The 27,324-nt window shown below is 36.5% G+C and overlaps 1 protein-coding gene across 2 annotated transcripts in view; it reads left to right on the forward strand.

Moving 5' to 3' along the window:
- OLFM3 (olfactomedin 3) overlaps positions 1-27,324 on the forward strand; it is a 256,531-nt gene that overhangs the window by 169,069 nt on the left and 60,138 nt on the right. The window contains exon 1 of one of the 2 annotated variants that reach the window (XM_021000128.2): positions 21,288-21,491. The exons of the other annotated variant lie outside the window; for it this stretch is intronic. Within the exon in view, the coding sequence (XP_020855787.1) occupies positions 21,363-21,491 (129 nt within the window). The 5' untranslated portion in view covers positions 21,288-21,362. Of the gene's footprint in view, positions 1-21,287; positions 21,492-27,324 lie in introns of those variants that run through there. 2 annotated transcript variants of the gene reach the window in all.

Consider the following 27,324-nt stretch of genomic DNA (forward strand, 5'->3'; position numbering starts at 1 on the left):
GCAATTGGGGTTAAGTGACTTGCCCAGGGTCACACAGCTAGTACATGTCAAGTGTTTGGTCTGAGGCTGGATTTGAACTCAGGTCCTCCTGACTTCAAGGCCAGTGCTGTATCCACTGTGCCACCTAGCTGCCCCTCAGTTACCACTTCTTGCTACTGTCAATGTGCTTGCCTCCATCAGTGTCACACCTAATAAATTTTTTTAGTTATTTTTAATTGAAAACCAGAGAAAGGCCATCTAATGTGTTTATAGTATTGGATTCAGGAGGATCTAGATTCAAATTCTTTAGTCTATAAACTATGGGCTATAAAACTATAAAATATGGTAAAAATTATTAAATTATGTTTAAAATTAGACTAAATATGTTCTTATTAGGCATGTTAAGGAGATTCTGAAGAGTTTTAAGGTATGAGTTATATATTATATTTTTCCTTTCAAAAGACCTTCACACATACACACCTACTTTTTCCCATTTCTTTATTGTATTCAACATAGTTGAGCTTATCGGACAAGTGGTCTCCTGATAAGTAAAAGGTACTGTGCTAAGTAAGTTATAGTCGTATAATCTAGTCTATCACAGGATGTTAAAGTCAGAAAACCAATAAACCTAGAGTGATGTTTGTGGTGGCCACAAATCACCTAAGGGCAGGTAGTTTGATATTGATCACTGACAGTAATAGCTAAGAGCAACAAATATCCTCAGTCATGGGTCACCAATGCTTTTGTTTGGAGGAGTTATTGTGATTTTTTGTTGATGACTCAGGGTCCCCTGGGCTAAAGAAGGGGATTAGTGCTGAATGACTGTTGAAGGAATGATGATTGGTCATAATTAGGTACAGATAAATGGTGGCAAAGGGTCATTCAAAGCATGGGTTGCATCTTTGCATATTGCAATTTCCTGAAGCCCTCAGCGACTCTCATTGGCATTTAAAATGGAGCCAAGTGGAAGTAATAACAGCACCAATAATAGCTGGCTTTTATGTATCACTTTAAGGTTTCTAAAGCACTAAATATACATTAGTTCATTTGAATCTTACTATAATACAGTATGAGTGAATCACTACTGGCATTGCTATCTCCATCTTACAAATAAGAAAACTGAGGCTCAAAGGTGGTCACATAGCTAGCAAGTTAAATCTGCTTCTTTCTTACTCCTTGTCAATTGATCTATCCAACATGCCTGCAGGATGAATTTTTGAACATTGCCAAGCTCAACCACACTGGAAAAAAAAAAAGGGATTGGGGACCAGCGGGAAACATGTTAGGAGGGTGGAATTCTCCCAACTGCATTTTGCTATTTGAAATGTCAGTGACCCTTGGGAAAGATAAAGTAGGAGTTAGCAATCCGCAATTGACTGATCTGGGTTTCACTGTTGCCTGGTCAATCACAATCAATCTGTATTCTAAACAAGAGTCAATGACTCTATTATGGCTGAATAATCACATTCAATTTGGCACTGTATCAAAACAGGTATTGACTAAGGTGAATTCAGCAGCATTTGGTAAAGTTGTCCATAGTGTTCAACAGATCCCATCTATAAGTATTCTCTGCCTTTGCAAACATGCTTACTAGAAATAGGTTAAAAATTTTAATTTGCTCAGTGTTTCAAAGTATGTTCAAATTCAAGTTCTTCTAGCATTAAAACTTCCATGGCAAAACTGAAGTAGTATTCTGTTCATTTTTATGTGCAGAAAAGGTTTTATAGTCATCTTTGTGTCATTTCCACAATATACTTCAGTATACGCTGAATATATTCAAAATATACAAAGTTAAGCAACATACTTCAGTTTCTTGGATCCAAAAATCTAATGTTGAACTGAATACCCTATATCTCAATCCTGGGAGAATTTTGCAAATTAAAATACAATTCATATGCTTCCTCCTCATGCCCCTCCCCTGGCTCCCTGCAGGTTCACATGTCCAAGTCATTAGCCCCAGCAGGGCAGAGTGAGTTGATTTTACAGAATGCCATTATCCCTTAAACCTATTAAAATACAATAACCTTGCTTCTCTTCTATGAAACACATATGATTGGTCCTTACTCCGGTCTTTAAGTCAGGAAGAAAAATAAATGAAACAAATGAAGTAACCAACATTCAAATGTTTATTTAAAGCATTATTTAAAACAACTTTAATATTGGAATAAATCCTAAGTGATTATTATACGCTACTCTTAAACTTGTTATAACTGTTACATAGGGTGCATAATATAAAATATTAACATGAATGGAAGAATTCTTATTTACATAATGTACAGATTTTAAATTAAGTAGTATTAAATGCACTTTAATTTTGAAGTCTTTTTAGAGCAACTATGTTTAATTAACATTTACCAGATTTTAAAATGCAAATTGCATTCCTAACATATCCTAACATAGGATTTTTATGAAGCAAAAGCAAAGCATTTCCAAAGGTACTAATCTGTAAGCTGAATGTATGTATCATTACACGTTTTCCTTCTTGTAATATCTATTGATTCCATATTTAAATTATGATGTTTACACAAGCTCAATGAAAGTCTTTTCTTTTGGCAGAAAAATAATAGAGTAGACCCATTTAAACAAATATTTTCCTTTGTAGCATTAGTTCTCACACATCAAAATACATTTTAACCCAAATCAATGGTTCTTTTGATGAAGACAGGAAAGTAGTGGAGTTTTCTACTTCTAACAGAGCAATAGCTTTTTATAAGTACGACTAATTTTATTATCTTCATTGTAATATAATACATATACTTAGCATTCCTTAAATATAACTTTCTGGAAATAAGAGGCATTTTGTTTATCTGACCTTATTTTCAGTACAGGAATGAACAGTTATTAGTATTATAAATATTGATAAATGTTCATGGCTGATGAAATATGATTGCTGTTTCTCCTTTTCCATGGAAGCTGAAATGTAAACAGCTTTGTTGAATATAATGGGGGATCACTGAACTGACTCTTTCAACAAAACTATTCACAAATAATAGGAACATTAAAAAGACAGCAGTTGGAAATGAAATATGAAGTTCAGTCACTCAATGAAAAGTATTCATTTTTCTTTCTTCTTTCCTTCCTTTCATTTTCCCTTCTTCCTTGCTTCCTTCCTTCTTTCCATCTTCCTTCTTTTTGTCTTTTCTTCTCCTTCTCTTCTCCATTCTTCTTGCTTCCTTTCCTCCTTTTTCCATTTTAATTTCTTCTTCACCTTCTTTCTCTTTTCTTCTTTTCTTTATTACCTTTCCTTCCTCCTCATTCTCCTCTTACTTCTCTTCGTCTTCCTCCTTATTGTCATCTTTATCCTCATCTTCATTCTCCTCCCTCCTCTTCTTCCCCTTTCTGCATCATTTTGTCTCTCTATTTCTGACTTTTTCTGTCTCTGTGTGCCTCTCTCTTTCCTTTCTCCTCTCCCCTTCTTTCAAAATAATAGCCTACTATACTTACAGTTATGTAGATCATTTTAAGGGTGAAATGACTTTAGGATTTAAGTTTAGGAACTTAAATCTTGGAACTGGATGAACTTGTCAACTCTTAGTTTACATTAGCTCCCTAGGTCCTAGAACCATTTATTTAGAGCTGATAGTGACTACAGGGATTACTTAGTACAATCCTACTCTTTTACAAATGAGGAAACTGTATCATAGAAAGGTTGTTCATTTTCCCAAAATTGTACCGTTAAGAAGAGGCACAGCCAGGATTTAAACCTAACTTCAAATACAGCACTCCTTCATTGAACTAAACTCAATGACGATTAAAATTATCAAGTAAGTCTCCTAGTAGAAAGATTAGTCCATAAAAATGTTAACTATATTGGGGGGGGATTATAGCAAGAGGGAGCAAAATTATACCCTTCCTTGCAGTCAAAAAAGAAAACTTTGAGACATACAAAGGATGTGCAGGAATCAATGTGCACCTCAGTGCTAGGCCTCAGTCTATCATAGTTACTATGGAATGTAATTCTGCATTTGAATATTATGATAAATTACATGATGCCCTCTCTCCAATAAATATGAAAAAAATAAAAATATATAAAGCTTTTCTAATACTTTTTTTCCCCTTCTAACCTAGAGGTTCTAGTATTTCTAACTAGGACATATGTATATACACACACACACGCACACATTATATATATGTATTCACACACACATACACACACACACACATATATATATATATATATATATATATATATATATATATATATATAATTTTGAGAAAATTCTGGAGAATGAATATAGAAGCAAATCCTTGTAAGAAAGGAATAGCCACCATTGGATATGGAACAGTACACTTAGAAACGAGATTAAGAAATACATGGCAGAGTTAAATCTATAAAACCTGGATAGATTTTCAATGCAATGATTTGGCAATAATGTTGTTATTATATCCATTCACTTCTCTACACTCTCAAAGCTGCTACCCTAGCTTAAGCCTGTATGATATCATGTCTAGACTGTTGCAGCAGCTTCCTAATTGGCCGCTCTGCAACAAGCTTCCCTTCTCTCTAATCCATATTTCACTAAGCTGTCAAATTGACATATCTAAAGCAAAGGTATGAACATGTCATTCCCTGGCTCAAGAAATTTCAGTGGTTTCCTATTGCCTCTACAATAAATTGTTAATTCTTTGACACTGACCAGCATATAATCATAATAACAACAACCACATACCGCTTTAGGATTTGCAAAGTGTTATACCAATATCATCTAATTTGCTCTTCACAGCAACCCTGAGAGCTGGGTGCTATTATTATCCCCATTTTACAGATAATGCAATTAAGGCAAACAAAAGGTTAAGTGACTTGTCCAGGGTCATGCAGTTGGCAAGTCTCTGAGGCTGGATTTGAACTCAGATCTTCCTGACTCCAGATCCAGCACTTAGTAAGTACTTAATAAATACCTGGCTCAAACTTGCTCTTCCACAATCACCTCATACTAGTCCCCCCTAAATTCCAGCCAAATTGGGCTAATTACTGTTCCCCTTACATGCCTGTCCATCAGTTTTGTCTGTGGCTCTCTCTTATGCCATCCCTCTTCATCTCTGGCACAAAGAATCACTAGCTTCCTCTAAAAGCACAATAAAATGCCATCTCCTTTTCTGGATCTCCCTGATGGTTGGTGCTCTATCTGACCTCCAAATTGCTTAGTATTTCCTCTGTATATATGTTTTTGTCAACTTATCTGTGTATATATTGTTTTCTCTTTTTATTCCCAGTTCTTTGTATGGTGCCTCTAGTGCTGTCTTAATCTCTGTCTCTCTCTCTATGTGTCTCTGTTTCTGGCTATCGCTCTGTGTGCCTTTGTCTCTCTCCCTCTCTCTGTGTATGTCTGTCTGTTTGTCTCTGTCTCTATCTCTCTTTGTCTGTCTTAGGTTCTCTGCCTCTGTCTCTCTGCCTGTCTCTGTCTCTCTCTAGCTGTCTGTGTGTGTGTGTGTGTGTGTGTGTGTGTGTGTGTGTGTGTCTCCCCTCTATCATCTTTGTTTTATCTCGTACATCAAGGTGGACCTGAATTATTCTTGGGGGTTTGACGGCTGGAATTTGTCTGTGCCCATGAATTGTTTCCTCCCCCGGGACAGTCGATGGCAAATGGTGATACAAGGTTACCTCTGGCACAGACATGTTCTTCCTTACATGCAGCCTTAAAAAGTCATTCATGGAATACATGAGCAAACCCCAGCTCCTTTCCAAAGGAGAAATTGTCCATTTCCTAGTCAGTGTGATCTCCAAATCTACACAGCCACGTAAAAAGCCTTTATTAAGTGGCTACTCTGTGCCAAGCACTATGCTGCACTCTGGGAATACAAGGAAAGGGAATAGACAGTCTCTCAAGAAGCTCACAGTCTTAATGGAGGAGATGATGTAAAACAGAAGAAAAACATTAACTCAGAGTTTTTGAAGATCATGAACCATGGAATACATTGACTTGGTTAAATTATCCTCATGTGTTATAAGAGAAGTGTGTGTGTGTGTGTGTGTGTGTGTGTGTGTGTGTGTGTGTGTGTGCACGCATGTGTGTGTAGTGATGACTACAGAAGCTCAAAGTGAGAACAGGGTGAACACTAATGTCATTCACATTTACCTATCCATTGAGAACCCTATCAATAATCACAAAAATTTCCTGGGAAAGGAAAGCTGATATCAGAAAAAGACTTGAAATACATCATATGAGATGGTAAGACTTATATGTAGGTTCTGATTCACTTGTGGGAGACTTCTGACTAGTACATTTTATCTGGGTGCTGAAAATACATAATGTATTTTGTAACCTTATTTGTGCATATTAGAAAAAATTTACCTTTATCTACATATTCAAATATATGGTATCATGACTGAGTGGATAAAAATTCTCAGGCACCATGCATAAGGTTCTGACTTTAACAGATAGCACTTGAACACTGATGGTTTATATTTTTTTCCTCATCAGACTTGTAATCACTTAAGGATAGGATAACATTTTCAAGTGTGAGATAACTTTCATTAATCAGACAAGAGTAGTATGCTAAAAAGCCTTTATAAATGAGTTTCCATGCCTTTCCATGGCTACTGAAGTAGGAAGGGCATTATTTTCCAGGTCTTAAGGAAACACGGATTTGGAAAAATTCAGAGAAGACATAAATATGAGCCCATGTACAGAAACTCTAAAAGGGGAGCTGACTGAACAATGAGAGGGACCCAAATGTGAATTTAAGATGGAAGAATGCCTTAGAAGGTGGTGTCAAAGACTGATTTTCCTGAACTTTTGATGCATATACATCATAGCCAGTTTGTCTGAGTTTCTTTTATTCCCAATACTTGGCCCAAAGGACTCTATAACCAATCACTCATAGTTTGAGGAAATATAACCACACAAAAGAGAAACTGAGCCAGGAATATCCTTCCTCCAAAGCTACACTCATCCAACTTGGTCTACCCCTTTTCTTCACTCAGGGTGGTTACATCCTGAACAGGAAATATAATTAATTGATAGAAACTTGGACTTGAACTTAGGAAGAGCTATGTTCCAACTCCCACCCCAAACACTAGCTCTGTGACTGAGCAAAACACTTAAACTCTTAGGGCCTCAGATTCCTCATCTTTAAAGTGAAGAGTTTTGGACTCAGTGACATCTAAGGTTCTAAATACATGATCCTATTCTCGCTAAAAGCATCAATGGAAATTCTTTAATTTGCTCATTTTAAATATCATCTGTAGGTAGGCTTAGAATAGAAGAAGTGACACCTCCTTCTTCAGAGCTGGTGACCACAAGTAGCTGCCTTCCTGCTCCATAGTTTGACTGTCCCAGCTTCTTTGTTATGTAAACAGTGAGTTTCCCAAAATATGAAATTCTAATAATATAGTCCAAATTATTTCTGTGAAGTCAGTAAGAACAAAGGGTTACTTGATAGAACTAAAAAAAAAAAAATCATTCATTTCTATCCTTACTCATCGCTGTCCAAACTTTTTCCTCACTTTGTCAGGAGTCTATTCCTCATGGAGACCATATTCTCTCTGACTCAGCCTCCTATATTCCCTGGCTTTTTAATTATATTTTATGTCTTGTTTTTCCCCATTGTAAGTTCTTTGAGGGTAGGGACTTTCTCTTTTCCTTGTATTTGTTTCCCCAACACTCAAGACAGTACCTAACACATAAATAACTTAACAAATTCTTTATTAATTTATCTATCTAAAATTCATCTGGAGGAAAACATCAATAAGTTTAGGGGAAATAATGGCAATAAAGCAACAAAGGGGACCTCAGGGTACCAGATATAAAATAAGTTACAAAACAACAATTGTCAAAATGATTTGATACTGATTAAACAATAGAAAAGGTGATCAATAAAAAAAAATTAAGTAAATAAGAACCAGCATAAAATAAACATGTTAGCGTAATGTTTGAAAAAAATCTAAGGACACCAATTATTGAAGTAAGAACTCATTATTTTAAAATGTCAGAGAGAAATGGAAAGTAGTTGGCAGAAATTAAGTTTAGAACAGTATCTTACACTATATACCACTATAAGCTCCAAATCAATAATTCTCCTAAATATAAAATGTTACATTGCTAACAAATTAGAGGAAAAAAGAAGGCACCACTTTTCACAGATATGAGTTGGAGGGAAACTTGTTAAACCAAAAAAAAGATTTATTTTGATTATATAAAACTGAAAAGAAATTTAAGATGCTTAAGAACTCTTATAAATGCAATAACCAATCATGACATCAGAAGATTGATAATGAAGCATTCTTCCTATCTCTCAACAGAGACATGATGGACTTGAAGTGCAGAAAGAATCATACAGATGTTACAAATGTATTAATTTGTTTTTCTTGAATAGATTTTTTTTTTACAAAGGAGAGTTTCTTTTTTGGGGGGAGAGGTGGAGAGGAGGCTTAGTGGATAGTGATAGTGATTCGAAGACTGGAAGAAAAGAAAATAAGGCAGGCTGGGATAAATGAGCATGGAGTCCATGCCAGTCACACCACATAGATGTTTCTCTGGTAAATGAGAGTGCAAAAAAAGTGGAATTACTAAGCTTCTATTTTGTGTCTATCTTCTTCATTAAGAAAAAAATCATTTTCAAATTGATTAAGATTCAATTGAATTGAGCAAAAGTTCCTCATTTGTAGAAGGAGGGGGTTAACTAGATACCCTCTAAATTCCCTTTCAGCCTAATTTATGATCTTGTGATTTACTGAGAAGCCACCATGTGTACAACACTAGGAATACAAGTATGAAAATAAATCAGTCCTTATACTCAAGGAGTTTATGTTTTCCAGGGTACTGTTTTTACAGAGCTAAATAAATACAGGGTAATTCAAGGAGGAAGTGTACATTAACTACTGTGGAATCAGGAAAGACTTCATAATATTCACAAAAACAAAACAAACAAACAGTACCCCAAACATGTCTTAAGTACAGACTACTGGTAAGAAATTGTGCCAAGTACTAGGGATACAAGAAACATAACATAATCCTTACTTTCAAATAGCTAAAAAGCTAGTTGAAAAGACAGTATGCATATAGAGGAAACAATAGAATTATGGTATGTACAAGTCAGACAGCATTTTAGAGGTCAACTAATCCAACCTCCTACCCAATGCAGTAACACCATCTACAACAGGACCAATAGGTAGTCATCGAGTCTCTGAATGTTTCTAGTCAATTCCTCAGAGGCAATCTGTTCCACTACTGGCTAACTTTAATTGTTATAAAGTTGACTCAGTCAATACATTAGTGTGGCATAGCAACTAAATGCTTCAAAAGAAGAGAAGGTTCAAAGGAACCTTCCACAAGGGTTGTGATCAAGAATAATTTCAGAGTTTATGGGGAGGGGCTCCTTAGGCCAAACTTTGAAGAATTTAGATAGGTAGAAAGGAGTGAGGAAGGGAATTACAGGTGAGCATCTTGAAAGCGCATTGTAAGTGGAGCTAAGTAAAATGTGTCAGAGCGCAATAATGGAAAGACCAGACAGGCTGGATCACAATTCAATTCAATCCAATTCAAAAAACACTTATTTAACTACCTACCAAATGAAAGGTATGGAGTGTGGTTCTTGAATACAAAGACAAAAGCAAAATAGCCCTTGTCCTCAAGGAGCTTATATTCACTAGGGTGTGTGAAGAGGTAGAAGGGGTGTCCTGGGGTGGAGTGGGAGTAAGTAATACAACATATACACACCTAAGTAATTATGATGTATGTACAAAATATACACACCTAAGTAATTATGATGTATGTACAAAATAATAGGAAGAAATTCTAAGAGGGAGGGAGTGCTAATAACTGGAAGGGACTAGGAAGGCTTCATTGGGGAGGTAAATCTTCTGTGACCAGAGAATTTATGTAGGTTAGTAATGGGAAATGAGGATAGATAGTTTGAGCTGAATTAGATAACAGGGAACTTTGAACACCAGAATGAGGAAATTGGAACTGATCTCATAGACAACAAGAAACTACTAAATAGCTGAATACAGATTGGTGGGGATATTATCTTAGCCTTCAGTCCTCAGAGCTAATCACAAGACACAAACTTTCCAGGGAAAATCTAAATACCTTTTGACTAAATATATAAAAAAAAATCTTTAGCATCATTACCAAGGACATAATTGGACCCCAGCAAAGCTGCAGGAAATCTCATCACTATGGAGCAAGCTCTCCACAGGAGCACAGAGTGAGATAAGCTACCAATCCTAAGATTTCCTGACATTGGACACCAGTAATTGGAAATAACAGAATGAAAACAGATTTTTCTTTTTCTTCTGTATCTATGTCTCCCTCCCTTCCCCTTCAGATTGTTGGCAGCAAAAAGTCTCACCATGAATTCCAGGAAGCCATTGTTAGAACCAGGAAGAAATTTTATTAATGGCCTGGGAAGGCATCTCACATATGGAAGCACGCATGTCAGACAGATACACACCTTTTTTATTCCCTATTCCCAATTCGAATTTCCCTCCCTTATTTCACCATTGGTTGCATACAATAGAGATTACAACCCATCCCAAGCTCCTAATTTCCCCACATGAGTCTCTACCGCTAATTACATCTCCCACTCCCCACAAATGGGGATGCAGGATCATATTTGGAAACACCCCTTTTGATGTTAATCTAAACCTAACCTCAGAACTGGTTTTCATGCTGGTTAGTCTAGTTACCCACCAATAGTGTTTTCTTATTCTAATTTATGGCTTCCCTTGTTCAATTTCCACTTGACCCTTAGATTGACTTTTGTAGAAATGGAAACTAGCTATTTCTAACAATATCACTTCAGGTGACAATCTCCAACTCTTCTTTTCATCCTCTCCCATATTAAAGTCAGTTACTGTAATGATAGGAGCCTAATTTGAGTATGGGAAGTACTGGGCATAATAACGTCTTCATGCAGGGTCAAGATGGTTTACAGATTGGAATTTGTAGTAACACTTGGGTCAAAGGGAGTGAATCAGACTTAAGATTAGTATCCTGGGTGGCAAATACGGGGCCAATTTAAACACAAAGGAAATAATGAAAGATTCCATACCCACTTTATCTTCAGAGACACAATTCCACAGTGAGATACTTGCAGGTGAAATCATATGAAGCATAGTGAATAGAGTGTTGGACTAGAGTAAGGAAGACCTGAGTTCAAATCCTGCCTCATCTACTTGCTGTGTGACTCTGGGCAAGTAATTTAATCTTTCAACCTCATTTTCCTCATCTGAACATTGGTGACAATAATGCTACCTCCCTATTGCATTTGATGTGTGAGAATCAAATGTACGAACGTGTCTAAAAAGTTGTACAAGCTTTCTAGTGCTACATGTAAGTGTGAGAGATTATTGAAGGCGATGTAAGTAATCTTTGTAAAAATCATGGAGAGGAAGAGATGTAGTTAAAAAATATATATATGAGATGCCCAAATGCTGTCCGTTACTTTTTCTTTAGTGAAGACCATGGTGTTCTGTCATAAAGCATAAACTCAACTTGCTTCAATTAAAAACATGTGTTAATTATCTATTGTGAGATAACTATTGGAAAGTATAAAAGTATGGGCAATATGTGGTGCTTTCCCTTGATTGTTTATAGTCTATTACAGATTAAAATACTAGCAAAATAAAATAACATGTGATATTATATGGTAATGCATGAAAGAGACTGGGCTCTACAAAGTGCTCTGTGAAATCTGGAAGGTGCAGCAGACGGCAATCAAGAGTGATCAGGGAAGGCTTTATAGAGGAGGTGGCATTTGAAATAAATTTTGATGGATGCAGTTAGGAAACCAGGTGATGAACATGGGAGTAAGCACAGGAGCAACTAGGTGGCCCAGTTGAAAAAGTGTTGGACCTGGAGTCAGGAAGATTAATCTTCAGAGTTCAAGATTAATCAGAGTTCAAATTTGGCCTTAGACACTTACTAACTGTGTGACCCTGGGCAAGTCCCTTAACTCTGTTGCCCTCAGTTTCTTCATCTATGAAATGAGCTGAAGAAAGAAAAGGCAAAACGCTCTAGTATCTTTGCCAAGAAAACCCCAAATGGGGTCATGAGGAGTCAAACACAACCAGAAAATGACTGAACAACAATAACAGCCTGTTCTATGGCAGACACAAAAAAATAAAAAACAATCACCTCAGGAGCCAGAGATTTTATTGCCACACACTTGTGTTACCTGGTACAGTCTCTCATTGAATCCTTCCTCAGATTTCTAACTTTAATCCTGCCCCCTCTTGCCCTTAGTATGAATATAGAAAACAAATAAAGATAATTTTAAAGTTGCAACAGGCCTTGCAGATGGCCAAATCTCCATATTTTACTTAGAATGGAATTAAGACTCAGATTGGATGCATGGCATACCTAGTACCTCTCAGGTAGTGGCAGAGCAGGGCCCAGAAATCATCCCTCCATTCTCACTCCATTGGGATTCCACCCCATTCTGCTGCTTCCTCTTCATCCAAACAAAAGCCACACACTGTGTTTACTTCCATGTTTTCCACCCTCCAGTCCGAGTTGAAAAGCCAAGATAAAAATGATTTCCCTACATAATTCCTTCCCCCTGCTACTTTTCTCCACTACTTTGAAATGGAACGACAGCTGCTCTGGGGGGGATCCTCTGGGGCTTTAAGAGCATCAATCAGCTTCTCAGCAAAAGGCAGAGATAAGAGTACAAAAATTCTTCCTTTAAAGTACTTTCCTAAGGTTTTTTTTTTCATTATAACTGTTGTTTTTACATTAGGGACACTTTTTTCTTTCCTCTAAAAGCTAAAGGCCTGAGGCAGGACAAAGAAAGGGTTAAATCCAACGCTCAGTGAGCAGCACCTTCCTGATGGCCAATGTAGGGAGGTACAGTAAGTTAACACTTTAGTTGTCTTCTTCCATGTACTTTCACCTGCCTTCCCTTCAATCAATCAGCCGAATAGCAACCACTTATGAAGCACTCAAGCTTTGAAAAAAATAATTACATAATCACTGCCCTCAAATAATTTACATTCTATGGGAGAAAAAGAAAAGAGAGACAGAGACAGAGACAGAAAGAGACAGAGAATAGAGGAAAACAGGCTTGGGGTCATCAAGAAAGACCTCATGAAAGAAGGTGGTATTTAGGTTGAACTTTGAAGCAGGCTAGCAATTGCAAGAGATGGAATTAGGGAGGGAGGGAATTGCAGGGGCTCAGCTTATGCAAAGGCACTGAGTGGGAAGATAGGAGGTCCTGCATGAAGGACAGCAAGTAACCAAATTTGTCAGAATGGTAGCATTCACAAAGGGAAGAAATGTAAAATAAGTCTAGAAAGGTAAGCAGGAGAAATTGGTTAAAAAGTTGTAAATGCCAGACAGAATAGTTTATATTTGAGATCTATTTCCAATTTCTCCTATATATAACTTGCTTGTACATAGTTGCTTACATGAAATCATAGATTCTTTAGGTATGATAAGATTATTATTATAAATTGTAGTCATCTCTGTCTCAACCTTATAATGCTATCAGCTCTCTGGGGACAGATATGTTTTTGAAACTTTTCATCTTTTCCAGTGTGTAGCAGTGTTCTATACACAATAGGAGTTTAATAAATACTTGATGAATTGAACTAAACGATTAACTTTTCCACAGTTAGGCTTAGCTAGGATATTCATTTGGGGTACTAGTGATCTTCAAACACTTAGGGGAGCAAAAAACAACAGAGTTTTAAGGTCATTAACAGTTGTCTAGTTCTGCTGTATCAAGCAAGGTGTTTAACTCTCTCTTCATCTATCTGTCTATCTCTGTCTCTGTTCATCTGTCTCTGTTTCTCTCTTTCCCCTCTCCTCTCTTCTACCTCAAGTATATTTACATGCAAATACTAACACTTTCACATAGGCAAAATTGCACTTCTCACACAACAGGTCTTTATTTCATCCATTTATCATTTTTCCCTTGTGTTTAATGCAGGCAGTTAGATGGGATAGTGGGCAGAATGTCAGACCTGAAATCAGGAGTAACTGAGCTGAGTTTGAAGTCTGCTTTAGACACTCACTAGCTTTGCAACCCTGGAAAGTTACTTAACCTTTCTCAGCCTCGGTTCTCTCATTTGTAAAATAGGGATAATAACATCTCCTACCTCACACGGTAGTTATAAGCATTAAATGAGATGCTGTCTATAAAGTTCTTTTCAAGCTTTAAAGCATTCTATGAATGTTAGCTATTATTAGGCTAAACTCTCATCAATGATTATGGATCTTATTTAGAAGACTAAAGAGCACATGGTGCTATTTTAAAAGCAGTACCTTACAGACAGGGCATGAGCAAACACTTTCGTTGAATATAAATCTCTCTGTCTTGTTATGGCATGATACTAATAATCAGAAGATCATTGAACATAGTAATTTCTGTTGTTGAATTTATCAAGAAATCTTTTACTCTTCCCCAGTTGATAAATGGTCAAAGGATATGGACAGTTTGCCGATGAAGAAAATAAAGCTATCTATAGCCATATGAAAACTTGCTCTAAATCACTATTGATTAGAGAAATGCAAATCAAAATAATTCTGAGGTACCACATCACACTATCAGATTGGCTAACATGACAAGACAGGAAAATGATAAATGTTGGAGAAGAGTGAGAAAGTCGGAACACTAATGCATTGTTGGGAGAGTTGTGAACTGATCCAACCATTTTGGAGAGCAATTTGGAACTATACCCAAATCTATAAAAATGTCCATAACCTTTGGCCCAGCAATAGCATTTCTAGGGCTATACCCCAAAAAGATCAGAAAAATGGTAAAAAGACCCACAAGTACAAAATATTTATAGCAGCTCTTTCTGTGTTGGCAAAGAATTAGAAATTGAGGGGATGCCCATCAACTGGGGAATGGCTGAACAAGTTGTGGTATACGAATGTAATGGAATACCATTGTGCTACAAGAAATGATGAGTAAGCGGACTTCAGAAAAACCTGGAAAGACTTGTATGGACTGATGTTGAGTGAATTGAACAGAACCAGGAGAACATGGTACACAGTAACAGCCATGTTGTGTGATGACTAACTTTGATTGATGTAGCTCTTCTCAACAATGTAAAAATCTAATACATCTCCAAAAGTTTCATGATGGAAAATGCTATCCACACCCAGAGAAAGAACTACAGGGTTTGAATGCAGATCAAAGCATACTATTTTTTTTCTTCTGTTTTGTTTTGTTTCTTCCTTCTTCTGGTTCCTCCTATTGGTTCTAATTCTTTTTTATAAAATGACTAATTTGAAAATATATTTAATAGAAATGTATATGTAGAGTCCATATGAGATTGCGTGCCGTCTTGGTGAGGGAAGTAGGGAGGAAGGGGTAGAAAATTTAAAACTCAAAAGGTTATGAAAGTGATTGTTGAAAGCTAAAAAAAAAATAAATTTTTTGCTCTTACTATGTGAAGGAGGAACACCATGTTGGAGGATATGCTTTAGGCTTACAATTTATTTTATCAAATCAAATGTTTTGTTTTAGTAGTCAACAAATGAATACAGTGGCTAGCTACTTTCTCTGCACCATTAACATTTGGTCTGTTATAAAATATAATTTTCTAAGGCCTGCCTATTACCTTATATTTTCATGAAAGATGCCCTCAATACACATGTAACTACTTCTTACAATTTTCCATATATTTTTTTTTTTGCTTTTAGGCAATTAGGGTTAAGTGACTTGCCTGGGGTCACACAGCTAATAAGTGTCAAGTGTTTGGTCTGAGGCAGGATTTGAATTCAGGTCCTCCTAACTTCAGGGCCAGTGCTCTATCCACTGTGCCACCTAGCTGCCCCAATTTTCCATATTTTTTAATCTTTCCTCTACTTCTCACTGTTCTATGAAACCATATCTACCCTCCTGTTCCATTAGATTTTATTTTTTCAATTTTATTAATTTATTTTTATTTATCAACAATCACTTCCACATGCTTTTGAGTTTAAAATTTTTCTCCCCCTTCTTCCCCACTACCCTCCCCAAGATGACACACATTCCATTAGATTTTACAACTGAGTTTACTTTCTAACTTTATTAATTTCATTGGTCAGAGATGGTTTTATTTTGTCATTCTAAAATGATTTATAAACATTCTTTTTGCTTTCTTATTGTGAGCATTGCCTTAGATTAGATAAACTTCCTTAGGGAATAGTAATAATATATGTCAACGTCTGTTCCTTTATCTATTTCACATTTTTCAAAGTTGATAAATTCTTCAAATGAGTCTAGTGAGAGTTATCTTCAATGTAGACCATATCTTATCATTTTTATTTTTCTACCTTGGTATTAATATTTATCTTTATTCTCACAAGTCTATTCTCTGACTATATGCAGTTCATTCAGAAATTATTTCAACATTAGTAACCATTTGATACCTATCTCTTAAGATAGTTAATTCCATCTTTTTGCATGTTATTATGTGTTTACTATTTCTAATATCTCATTACTTTGTTCTCATTTTTCATGATATATGGGTGTAAGTTTTTTTAGTGTTCTCTACAATCCTTTGGCCTGTTTTATTGTCTTGAGAAATATTTTCTAACATTTGTTTTGTCTCCTTCCTCATGTCTACATTTCAATTGTTCCATGTTTTTTTTAAAGATATACACATAGTTATACTTGTGAAAGGTCTCTTAGGTATTTTTTTTTAATTGTCAAGCATTTGTTTTTTCTCCTGCCAACCTCTCATGTCTGCTGAAAAAAATTAAAAAAAAACTATTGTAAAATTTTGCAAAAAAAATTAATTTCCACATTGGCCATATCCAAAAACATCTGCCTTATTCTGCACCCTGAATCAATCACTTCTATCAGTAAATGATTCATTGTTCACTCCAATTCTAAATCATAAGTGCTCCTCATAAATCCTAACTCCATTTTTTGGTATGATTCCCATTTTACTAGTTTTCTGAGTCCCTTTTTGGTTAATAAAACCCCAAGTGTTAGAATATATAAGAAGGATCATTACAGGATCAGAGAAAAATTACTTAAGAATTGGAATGTAATGCTTACAGGCATACCTTGATCATGGTCCTGCTGTGCCAACACCATAAGGTACACCTGACCTACTCTCTGTGAATACCTATGGGAATACCATCACTCTGCCACCTTAGATTCCATAATGAACAGTGTCATATAAGCACACAGAGCAAACTCAAAGGTCAGCCTGAACTTGACCACGAATCTTCTCTATAACATATTAGGTTTGTAGTCTCTCAGCAAACTCTCAAGTAAGTTTTCTGTGTGTTAGATTCTTTATTACATTTTAGAGTCTAGGTTTCAGGGTTCTAAGAGCTAATTTTCCTCAAACCCTCCTCTTGCATAACACACACACACACACACACACAACCTGTTGTAAAATATTTATTGTAACATTAGATTGTACTGCTCTATTGTGTGAAAAATTCAGTAGAAATAGAATTCCTGTGATGCCATATGCCAATATGATTTGCATTTATCTATTAATCCCTCCTGATCAATTTTATTTACTTGTTAATTATTTATTAGAGAGTTATAATGTAAAAAAACCATGGGGGTAATAAAAAGACAAGCTAATCTAAAAAATCTAATGAGTAAAAATATTAATCAATATATTTTAGCAGTCTAAGAGCAATAATGCATTGTTGTATAGTATGGTATATGTCTATTGATCTGGGTAGAGATTCTAAAAAAGAAAATAAATGTCTAATATAATTTAAGCTTAGAGAAAGGCTTACCAACTTATGAGATGTAGTGGCTAATTGTCTACTGCTTTCTCTAGGCATTGAGTTTTATGGAAAATAAATTTCACATATGGATGTCGAAGTAGCAAAATAAATAGGACATATTGATTCAGATCCCGGACAAAACCGTTGCTAATTATAAAGTGGTATGGTCCTGAATTAACTGTGTTTCTTATCTACATAGTCCAAATTGAAAAGAGTTTCCAATTCTTCCACTCAATAAAGCAGAGAGCTAGAAAGTATGCCAAATTTGGATAGTGTAGATAATCATTTGGACTGCATAAACCTGCATCCCCGTTATTATGTTGTTCATAATCAGTGTCAGTCAGAGATTGGGGTCACTGGCTTTTCACTTTGCTTTGGTACCATTTAAACTCAGTGAAACTTGATGGCATTCCACTACGCTCTTGCTTGTTTTTGTTGTTTTTATCATTGCTAATGATACCGCTATTTTCCCCTGACATTCAATGCTATATTTTTCTAAAGAAGCTATTCTTTTTTGGACTGATAGTTCATTAATAAGTGTAATTGCCATCTGCCTTGTTGCATCTTAAATTATCCAGTAATTATTTTGTGTATTCATTTGCAATTTTTGAAATTAAGCTTTCAAAAAGACTTTTTTTTTCCTTTTATTGTCAGGTAGAGCTTCAAGTGTAATCTTTAATCACTCCGGCTCTGAAACTCATTTTTGACTTAGCTGTCAACTCACTGGGATACAAATGAAACATTATTTAGCTCTAAGAAAGCACTGTTACTTGTTTCAAGGTCTAGGAGACTTATCAGACTATACTATCATCTTTCCTGAGTTCTGTGTTTCTTAAATTTTTGAGGGGAAAGGATCATTAATTGGCTTTCTTTCCATCTTTGCTTTAAAATAAAAATAGAACATTTGAATTCAGTTTAACATGTTTTTGGAGATTTTTGTTTGATGTATCCTAGATTCTGAGTAGAAGTGGGGAGGATTTGAAAGTATTTCAGTAGTCACCCTAGCTTAATTCTGTTTATGGAAGTCAGGGGCACCTACATGTCTATAAATACGTATCCCTTTCAATTTCATCAGATTTCTGTCCATATCTCCTGCCAGAGCTGCTTAAGAAAAAATCTTTGGCAACAAAATCCTGAAACAAACAGTTCCCGCGTATTCCTTTGGGACGAAAACAATATTCTCTCTTCTTGTAACCAGGTTCCTTTCCATATGAATACCATTTCTACATGCTTTGTACTCGATTTGAATTCTTATTAAAAATATACATTTCATATAGAGGGAAATGGCATACAATTGCTTTTATTGGGGGCCCAAGCTTTGGCCTTAATGACATATTTTTGGCAACATTGTTCCTAATATACCAATCACGCTATTCAATTAAAGGATGTGGCATGATAGGAGGAGTATTAGATTTCTGAAGTTAGAAATCCGAGTTCGGATCCTCGTTCTACTATATATTACCTATGTGTTGTTCAGTCATTTTCAGTCGTGTCCAATTCTTTGTGACTCCATTTGGGGTTTCCTAGGCAGAGATACTAGAAGGATTTCCCATTTCCTTCTCCAGCTCATTTTATAAATGAGGAAACTGAGTCAAACAGGGTGAAGTGAATTACCCAGGGTTACACAGCTGGTAAGTATGTAAGGCCAGATTTGAACTCAGGAAGATGAATCTTCCTGACTCCCAACTATCTATGTGCTACAAAGTTGCTCAATTACCTGTGTGATTTTGGATAAACCACTTAACCTATCTGTGCCTCAGTTTCCTTATCTGTAAAATGAGAGGGGATGGATTACATGATCTCTAAGACCCTTCAGTTGTAAATCTAGGTTCCTATGAACTGAATCCTATGAAATAGATTATAGGAATTTATACCTGGGAGAGATGTTTGAGATCCTTAATCTAGTCTAATGTCTTAATTTTACTAATGAGGAAACAGACTTTAAGATGTTAAGTGACTTGCCCCAAATTACAAAGTAAATGTCTAAGCCAGGAACCCACTTGTCTCTGGATTCCAAATTCAGGGATCTATCCACTGCATCATGCTGCTTCTCTGTAAACTTCAGTATTTCCCTATTAGCTCTAGGATAAAAATATAAACTTTTCAGTTTGGAATTTTAAGTCTTTCACAAACTGACCCCAATCTACCGATCATGTTATATGTTAACCCCCTCCAGGCATACTTTAGTCTAGCCAAAGTACGTGTCTTGTTTTTTCCTGATACTTCACCTCTCACTTTGCCTCTTTCCATCTTTAGGAATTTGCATAGGTTTTCCCTCATACTTGCAAGAAGGAAGGGAATAAGCAGTTACATAGGGCCTACTATACGCTAAAGAGGCAGTTAGGTGGCACAGTGAACACACCACCCGACCTTAGAGTCAGGAAGACATTAGTTCAAGTCTGGCCTGAGACACTTACTAGCTGTGTGACCCTGGGCAAGCATGCAACCCTATTGGCCTCAGTTTCCTCATTTGTAAAATGATCTAGAGAAAGAAATAGCAAACCACTCCAGTATCTTTGCCAAGAAAACCCCAAATGGGGTTACAAAGAATAGAAGACTGAAACAACTGAAATACCATAACAAAATGTTCCCAGTACCATGCTAAACACTTTACAAGTGTTATCTCATAGGAACTCATTCATCTCTGACTTTTAAATCTCCATTTTTCTCCAAAGGGTAGTCCAAATGCTATCTCCCATATAAAATTTTTCCTCATCATCATTCAGCTGCTAGTGACCCTTTCCCATAAAAAAATAACCACATATTTACTTTGTATATACTTATATACTTTGTGCATACTTATATACACACATATATCATCTCCCCCTGTAGACTATAAGGTCCTTGAGAGGAAAGAATTTCATTTCTTTGTAGTCCAAGCTCTTACCATTGTGCCTGGCTTGTAGTAGGCACTTAATAAATGCTTGGCGCTTGATTAATTGAAATTGAATTTGAATGGCATAAATTACTTGACACTACACAAATTAAACAATTTAGGGTGCCTTTTCCAAAGAAAATGCATATTTAATCAGGGGTCACCATTCTTTAGAGCAACCTATACACAGCTATTATTTTTGCTAGTATTATATAAATAAACAATTTACATAGCTAGAACAATTAACCAATCAGCATTGAATTTTATTATATTCATCTTTGTCTGTCAAGAATAAAAAGAGGAAAAGCTGCAGGAAGTTTACATTCTCATAAAAAAACTATCTATACATAGATAATATCTACATCCTCCTACCCTAGATATTTTTCAGCTTTTGTTTTTGTGCTCTGCCTAAAAGCTCTTTGTTATGTCCCCAAAGACAAAATGTAGATATTAAGTTTGCAGCATGAAATGTGCACTTTGGCAGTCTTCCACAAAGGTGCATTTTTTTAAAAGGGTAAAGAGCAGCTGATTATATTCATATAACCCCCAGTGTGGACATACTCTGTTGCTGGTAACTGAGTATATAGTACAGCATGGGGGAATTTTTTTTTCTCCTCCCTGCACCCAAGTGTTGATAATTACCAGCCTATATTAAGAGGGGTTTGGTGGTCAAGTCAAATTTCTTTTAGGAAAGGGAGGGAGCTATCTACTCTACTAGGGGGTGAGGGGGCGTGTTTTCCCGGGTGATTAGATCTGGGAAAGTGAATCTGTTTTCATTCTGGAGATGTGGAGTGCTGCAGTCACGCCTCTCACTGCCAGCCCCGCTCCAGGATCATAATCAGTCACTATGAAAACTCATTAGCTCCACAGCCATGAGTCCTCCACTGCTGAAGCTGGGTGCTGTCCTCAGCACCATGGCCATGATCTCTAACTGGATGTCCCAAACTCTCCCATCCTTAGTGGGACTGAACACCACCAGGCTTTCCACGCCAGACACTCTAGTAAGTAACTCGGCTGCGTTTAGAGATCTCAGGGGGTTTCTGATTGTTCAACTCTTTTGCTATTTGTGGTAAACCACAAAGATTGAGGTTGTCTATTTGCAGGTCTGCTTTCTAGCTGGTAATTTCTGGACTGTAACTCTATTTATGCATGTTTCTTTGTGACCACTTTACAGTTTTATACACACACACACACACACACACACACACACACACACACACATACACACACACAGAGATTAATGTAGATTGGCTCTTTTATTGTAAAAGGGGATATTAAGCTAGGCTCATTAAATTCTTACAAATGAAAAGCTTAAACAATATTGATAGGAAGTTTGGATGATTTTTTTTTGCCTTTTTAAAAAAAATTGAGTGTTTATTATTATTGTTTCATTTTTTTCTTCAATCAAATATATGCTGTTTTCTTTGAATGTGAGGCATAGTACAATACCTTAGACTTTTTTTTCAGCTTCCTGCTTTATGTAGCTTTATTATTTGCAGCAAATTTCTTCACAGAATGTAATGCCTGAATTCCTTTGCAAGGACCTCAAGCTAATCAACCTCATGGTAAATAATAATAACAATAATAATAATAATAATAAAGATAACTAGAAACCTGAGCAATTCTTAGTCTGTTCTTAAGACCTTTAAGTAGACTAAAGAATAATAAAAGTGAGGGTTGATTCATTTTTTAGGAGCATCTTCTATAAATGTTTGACTCTTTAAAAGTATCTTTACATCTACAATCTCAAAAAGTTTCCATTCACCTAAAATGAAATGGGAAGTATTTTCATAACCCTGTCCACATCCTTGCAAAAACTTTGAAAATATGCTTTAATGTTCAATGAACTCCACTGTAAATCTTACAGAAGGAAAATGAAAATCACAGCTTATTCAAACCAGATCACTTATAGGGCCTTCCTCCACCCCCACTGCTCAACCATACAAACACAAATTTTGGATAGACAACTTCCCTGTTGTTAAATGAAGGCTAAAGAACCAGTGAAAGCTTTGTGGATTTTGTTCCCATACTGGCATTCTAGTTTGCCAGAAAAAATTAAATATTAAACAAAAAGTGACCTATGATTTCCAAGATGTGATGGCAGCTCTTAATGATGATAAATTTACCAATCACTATTTAATTAACAAATTGAGTGTAGTCAGACCAAACTAATTGCATAATATGTCAGATTCCACCAGTGTCTGAGGCATGATCTGGGTATCTAGTGGATCTTGTACTCTATGAGTTTCTCTTTCAGGTCACAGAGCTAGGTGTATGTCCAAGTTGGGCAGAAAAAGAAGGTAGCTCCTTAATGGACAAGTGTGAAGTAAGGAAGGCTAGAACCAAAAACACTTTTGGGACCCAAATGACTAGAGATCTAAGTTATAGGTAACTGAAATTTAGTAGTCAAGATAAGTAAATTTAAAACTTACTGAATCAGATTCTTTCATTGCCAAAACACTTACTCATAAGATTAACATATTAAATGCTGAATTAACTACTTATAACCAGCTGTCTATAATTAAGTAAACTCTTAAAATCATCCATATATTTTCCATTGTTTTAAATTAACAGCTAAATTCTTAGGGGGTATGTGTGTGTGTGTGTGTGTGTGTGTGTGTGTGTGTGTGTGTGTGTGTTGTGTGTTGATTTGATTTTGCTTGGATGGTTAGGGGAAGGCTAGCTATGGGATAGAAGAGGTAAAATGAAATGTAAAACTGCAAACAAAGGAAAAAAATGAATTTCTAAAATGATTAACTATCACTAGTTGACTAGACCCCCTAGGGTATTTGCAAGCATCATGGAGTTATTTTTTTTCTCTCTCATTTTTCATTAGTTCACCTTTGGATTGAATGATTAAAGACAACGTATTATTTCTGGTTTTGAACTATGATGGTCCTTCGAGCCAGGAAACACCAATAACACATGAATCATAAGATCATGGATTGAGTGGTATATGGGACTTTATATATAGTAAAGCCCAACTTCCTCATCTTGCATCTGAAAAAACTGAAGGCCAGGAAGCTTAATTGATTTGTCTAGCATCACACAGGTAATGTGTGGTAGAAGTGAGATTCAGGAAGTCAATCAGTAAGCTTATTAAGCACCTCCTGTGGGCCATGGACCTTGCTATGTGCTAAAGATAGAAAGGCAAAAAAACAGACTCTGCCCTCAAGGAGCTCGCAATCTAGACAACAAGCAAACAATTATGTACAAACAAGCTGTATACAAGATAAATAGGAAATAATTAATAGAGGAAAAACATTAGAACTAAGGAGTGGGGATGAGTCAAACCCAGGACATCTGATTCTAAAGTCTTTCAACCATGGCACACTACACGATAGTCAGTGTCAGAACTGGAGATGGGATCTCAAATTAGAAGAGTGTCCTGTTGACACCACTTGTAAAAATATACCAACTGTCAAGTTGAATTATCTTGGCCAATCCAAAAAATAATATCTTTGGATTCAAATGGTGAAAGGATTTAGGAATTTATCTTTCTTAGAATGCTAGAGTTGGAAGAGAATTTGAGAAATGATACAGTCTAATTCCCTCAATTTGAGAAACAGAAAACTGAGGCTCACAAGGATCTTACCTCAGATCCCACAGTTAGTTGGTTAATAGCAGAACCTAGATTTCCTGACTAGATTAGTATTCTTCTCACTGGACCATGTTGACCTACACAAAATTGCAAGTTAGAGAGTTTATCTTCTGTGGTCCCCTTCTGGACACTGTCTCCTCCCACTCTCCCTCTTAGGCAGAAGTCAAATGATCTTGTTGTGTTAAAGTCTTCTTGTAGTGACTTGTATATCAAAATTATTAAATTATTTCTTCCTTCCTTTTCCCTCATCCCTCCCCAAATAAATATCTCCTCATCATATAAGAAACAGGTTTGTTTTGTGTAAATTATGCTTGATTAGGAGTCAGAAGACCCCAGTTCAAATCCCAGTTCTGACATCTATGGAACCTTGGGCAAGTCACTTCATCCCTCTGTTCCTTAGTTTCCTCATCTGTAAAATAAGGATTTGGGGCTTTTGAGTAGATGACCATTCAAGCAGGTACCTTCTTGCTTTTAATCTGTGGTCCTATAGTCATTCAGCTGACATGAACTGACTGAAAATAGCTTAATATGTAATACCTTCTGATATTTGTCTTATAAAAGAGGGATGAATCTCTGTGGTCATGGAATTTCAGGTAGTGTGCCATGTGAATAAGTGAAATACTTTTGGGAGAGGCAAGATGGTATAAACTTTCAGTACATTGTAAAATCCTTTAGAGTACATGGTCTCATTCTCTCTCTCTCCCTCCCTTCCTTTCTCCTCTCTTCCTTTCTCCCTTTCTTCTTTCTCTCCTTCCCTTCTTCCCTCCTCTCTCAATCTCTCTACCTCCTTTCCTTTCTTCTTCCATTTCTCTCTCTCCCTCTCTCCTTCTCCCCCCTCTCAATCTCAACCTCCCTTTGTTTCTCCTCTCTCCCTTTCTCTTTTCCTTCTTTCCCTCCCTTTCTCCATATTTTCTTTCCCTCTACATCTCTCTCCCTCCCTCTTTCCCCCCTTTCTCAATCTCTATCTTTTTCTCTCTCTCCTCTCTCTCTCTCTCCCTCCCTCCCTTTCTCTTAATTTTCTCAGCATCTTGAAAACTTAGCTAGGTTATTTTATCTCCCTGTTGGGCTCTGCGTATTCATTTTTCCATCTATACACTCTGGTACATCAGCATTCCATCTATTTTTGGGGGGGGGTAGAGGTTAGAAAGGAGGATTCTGCAGCTACCCTTCAGCTCCTATGCCTTCTAGCACTGGTCTGTGATCACGCAGAAAGCAGAGTAACTTCCTCTCAAGGCCAGGCTTCAGTGCCAGCTCCCATGCTGGGGCCTCCTCACAGGGAAAGTACTGGCAAAGAGCAATTAAAAAGAGAGCAAATATTCAGCAGAAGCCAGCTGTTTTCAGGAAGCTAGCTATACCACCATGGAGAGGAGACTCTTCAGAGAAACCTAATGGTAAACTCTATTTATTTGCCCTTTTTAATAAATTTCATCGCTTTTCACCTCAAACCAATTCCATTCTAATGAATTTAACAACTTTCACAGGTAGAAAATCATTGATGATGCCCAGGAACCAGCCAGAGAAATATCCCCCCATTCTCATTTCTTCCCCAGTGATTGTCCTTCAATCCTAGATCACCAGACCTGTCTTTACCATTTTTTCACATAAAGTGAAATTCTTTTGTTTTCTAAATCATTAGGAAAATCATGTGAAGGTAGAAGCAAGGGATGTTAGTGGGGACAGGCTCTCAGTTTTTATTTGGTACATTTGGTGGTAGTATTTTTCTCCCCCACTGAGTATCTTCTTAGGGAGGAATACAAAAGCCAGCAATGGTGTAAGATAAAGAGCCCTGGAATTGTAGGTTTAGGGAGTTGGCAGGGTAGTGATCTATAACCCCTTCTATTTATAAATCAAGAAACTGAAGCCCAGAGAGGTCAGGTGACTTCCTAAGGTCAAATAGGTAGTAAGGATCAGAAAAGGTCTTTGAACCCAGGTCCTCTGAATCCAGAGGTTTGAGGAAAATGTGAGAGAAATATGAATTATTATTAATTATAAGGAATTGGAAGGCAAATTAGAGATCATTTAGTCAGAAGTTCAAAGATCCAGGGCTAGAATGGATCTGGGAAGCTATCAAGCCCAAACTGCTCATTTTACAGGTGAGAAAACAGAGGCTTAGGGAGAAGAGATGATTTACCCAAGGTTACATGAATCCCCAGTGCTTGCTGGTGATTGATTTGGCCAGGTCCTCTGCCTCTAGAGTCGTGATCTTTCCATTTTACTAGCCAGACAACTGTTTCACTTTAATGATGAGGAAACAAACCCACAGAACCCAAGGTCACAGGACTAGGAGTAGATAGCTCATTCCCCTCAAAGCTGTTTTGAAGACAAAATTAAATTAATTTTTTTAAATGTTTATAAAGCATAAGGGACCAGGCAAATGTGAATTGTTATTATTAAAGTATACGGTAAATACACATATTCTCATTAATGTTGAAGCGGTCCAAAAACAAAAAAAGAAGACAAAAAGAAGACAGGAAGTCTCCTGACCTCTCTGGGCTTCAGTTTCTTGATTTATAAATAGAAAGAGTTGTAGATCACTGAGCCTGCCAACTCCCTAAACCTACAATTCCAGGGCTCTTTATATTATACCGGTGCTGGCTCTTGTATTCCTCCCCAAGAAGCAATTAAATAGAAAAACATCCTGATTGACAGATAAGTGGTATTTATTTTATGATTTACATAACATGATTTCACTTGGTCTTCACCTCTGTGTAAATCAGGTGTTAACACGTATCTATATCTTACATAAAGAAAACCAAAGCTAACACAGCTTAATAGTCACATATGTTACAAAGACCTGAGACAAAATTTGAAGCTAAGTCCTGGCAGATTCCAAAGCCAGCATACTCACTACTACTCCACACTGATTCATTACATCCTCTTAGAGCAAATTGTTCCTTAACAAACATGAGTAAGAATAAGGCCTAGGAAAGTTTGGTCTCCTCCTGGCTACATAAGTGGTGATAGTGGACAAGGAGCAAGTAGTTGTTTGCTCTCTGTTAATGACCAGCATTAGATAGGCCATGGCCCAGATAAGTTGATATAAGGCAGAAGTGCCAAAAACACAACCCATGGATCGCATGTGGCCCACAGACCCAGGCCAAGACAAAATAAAATATCACTGGGAAATATTTAATAAAATTAATACAATAGTACATTTCAAAAGTAAGTCAATATGTATAATTCAGGGCTGCTTTTGTATGAACTAGTGGCCTCCATTTCTATTTGAGTTTAGC

This window comes from Phascolarctos cinereus, unplaced genomic scaffold, assembly GCF_003287225.1.
Source record: "Phascolarctos cinereus isolate Bilbo 61053 unplaced genomic scaffold, phaCin_HiC Scaffold_5;HRSCAF=322, whole genome shotgun sequence".
NCBI lineage: Eukaryota > Metazoa > Chordata > Mammalia > Diprotodontia > Phascolarctidae > Phascolarctos > Phascolarctos cinereus.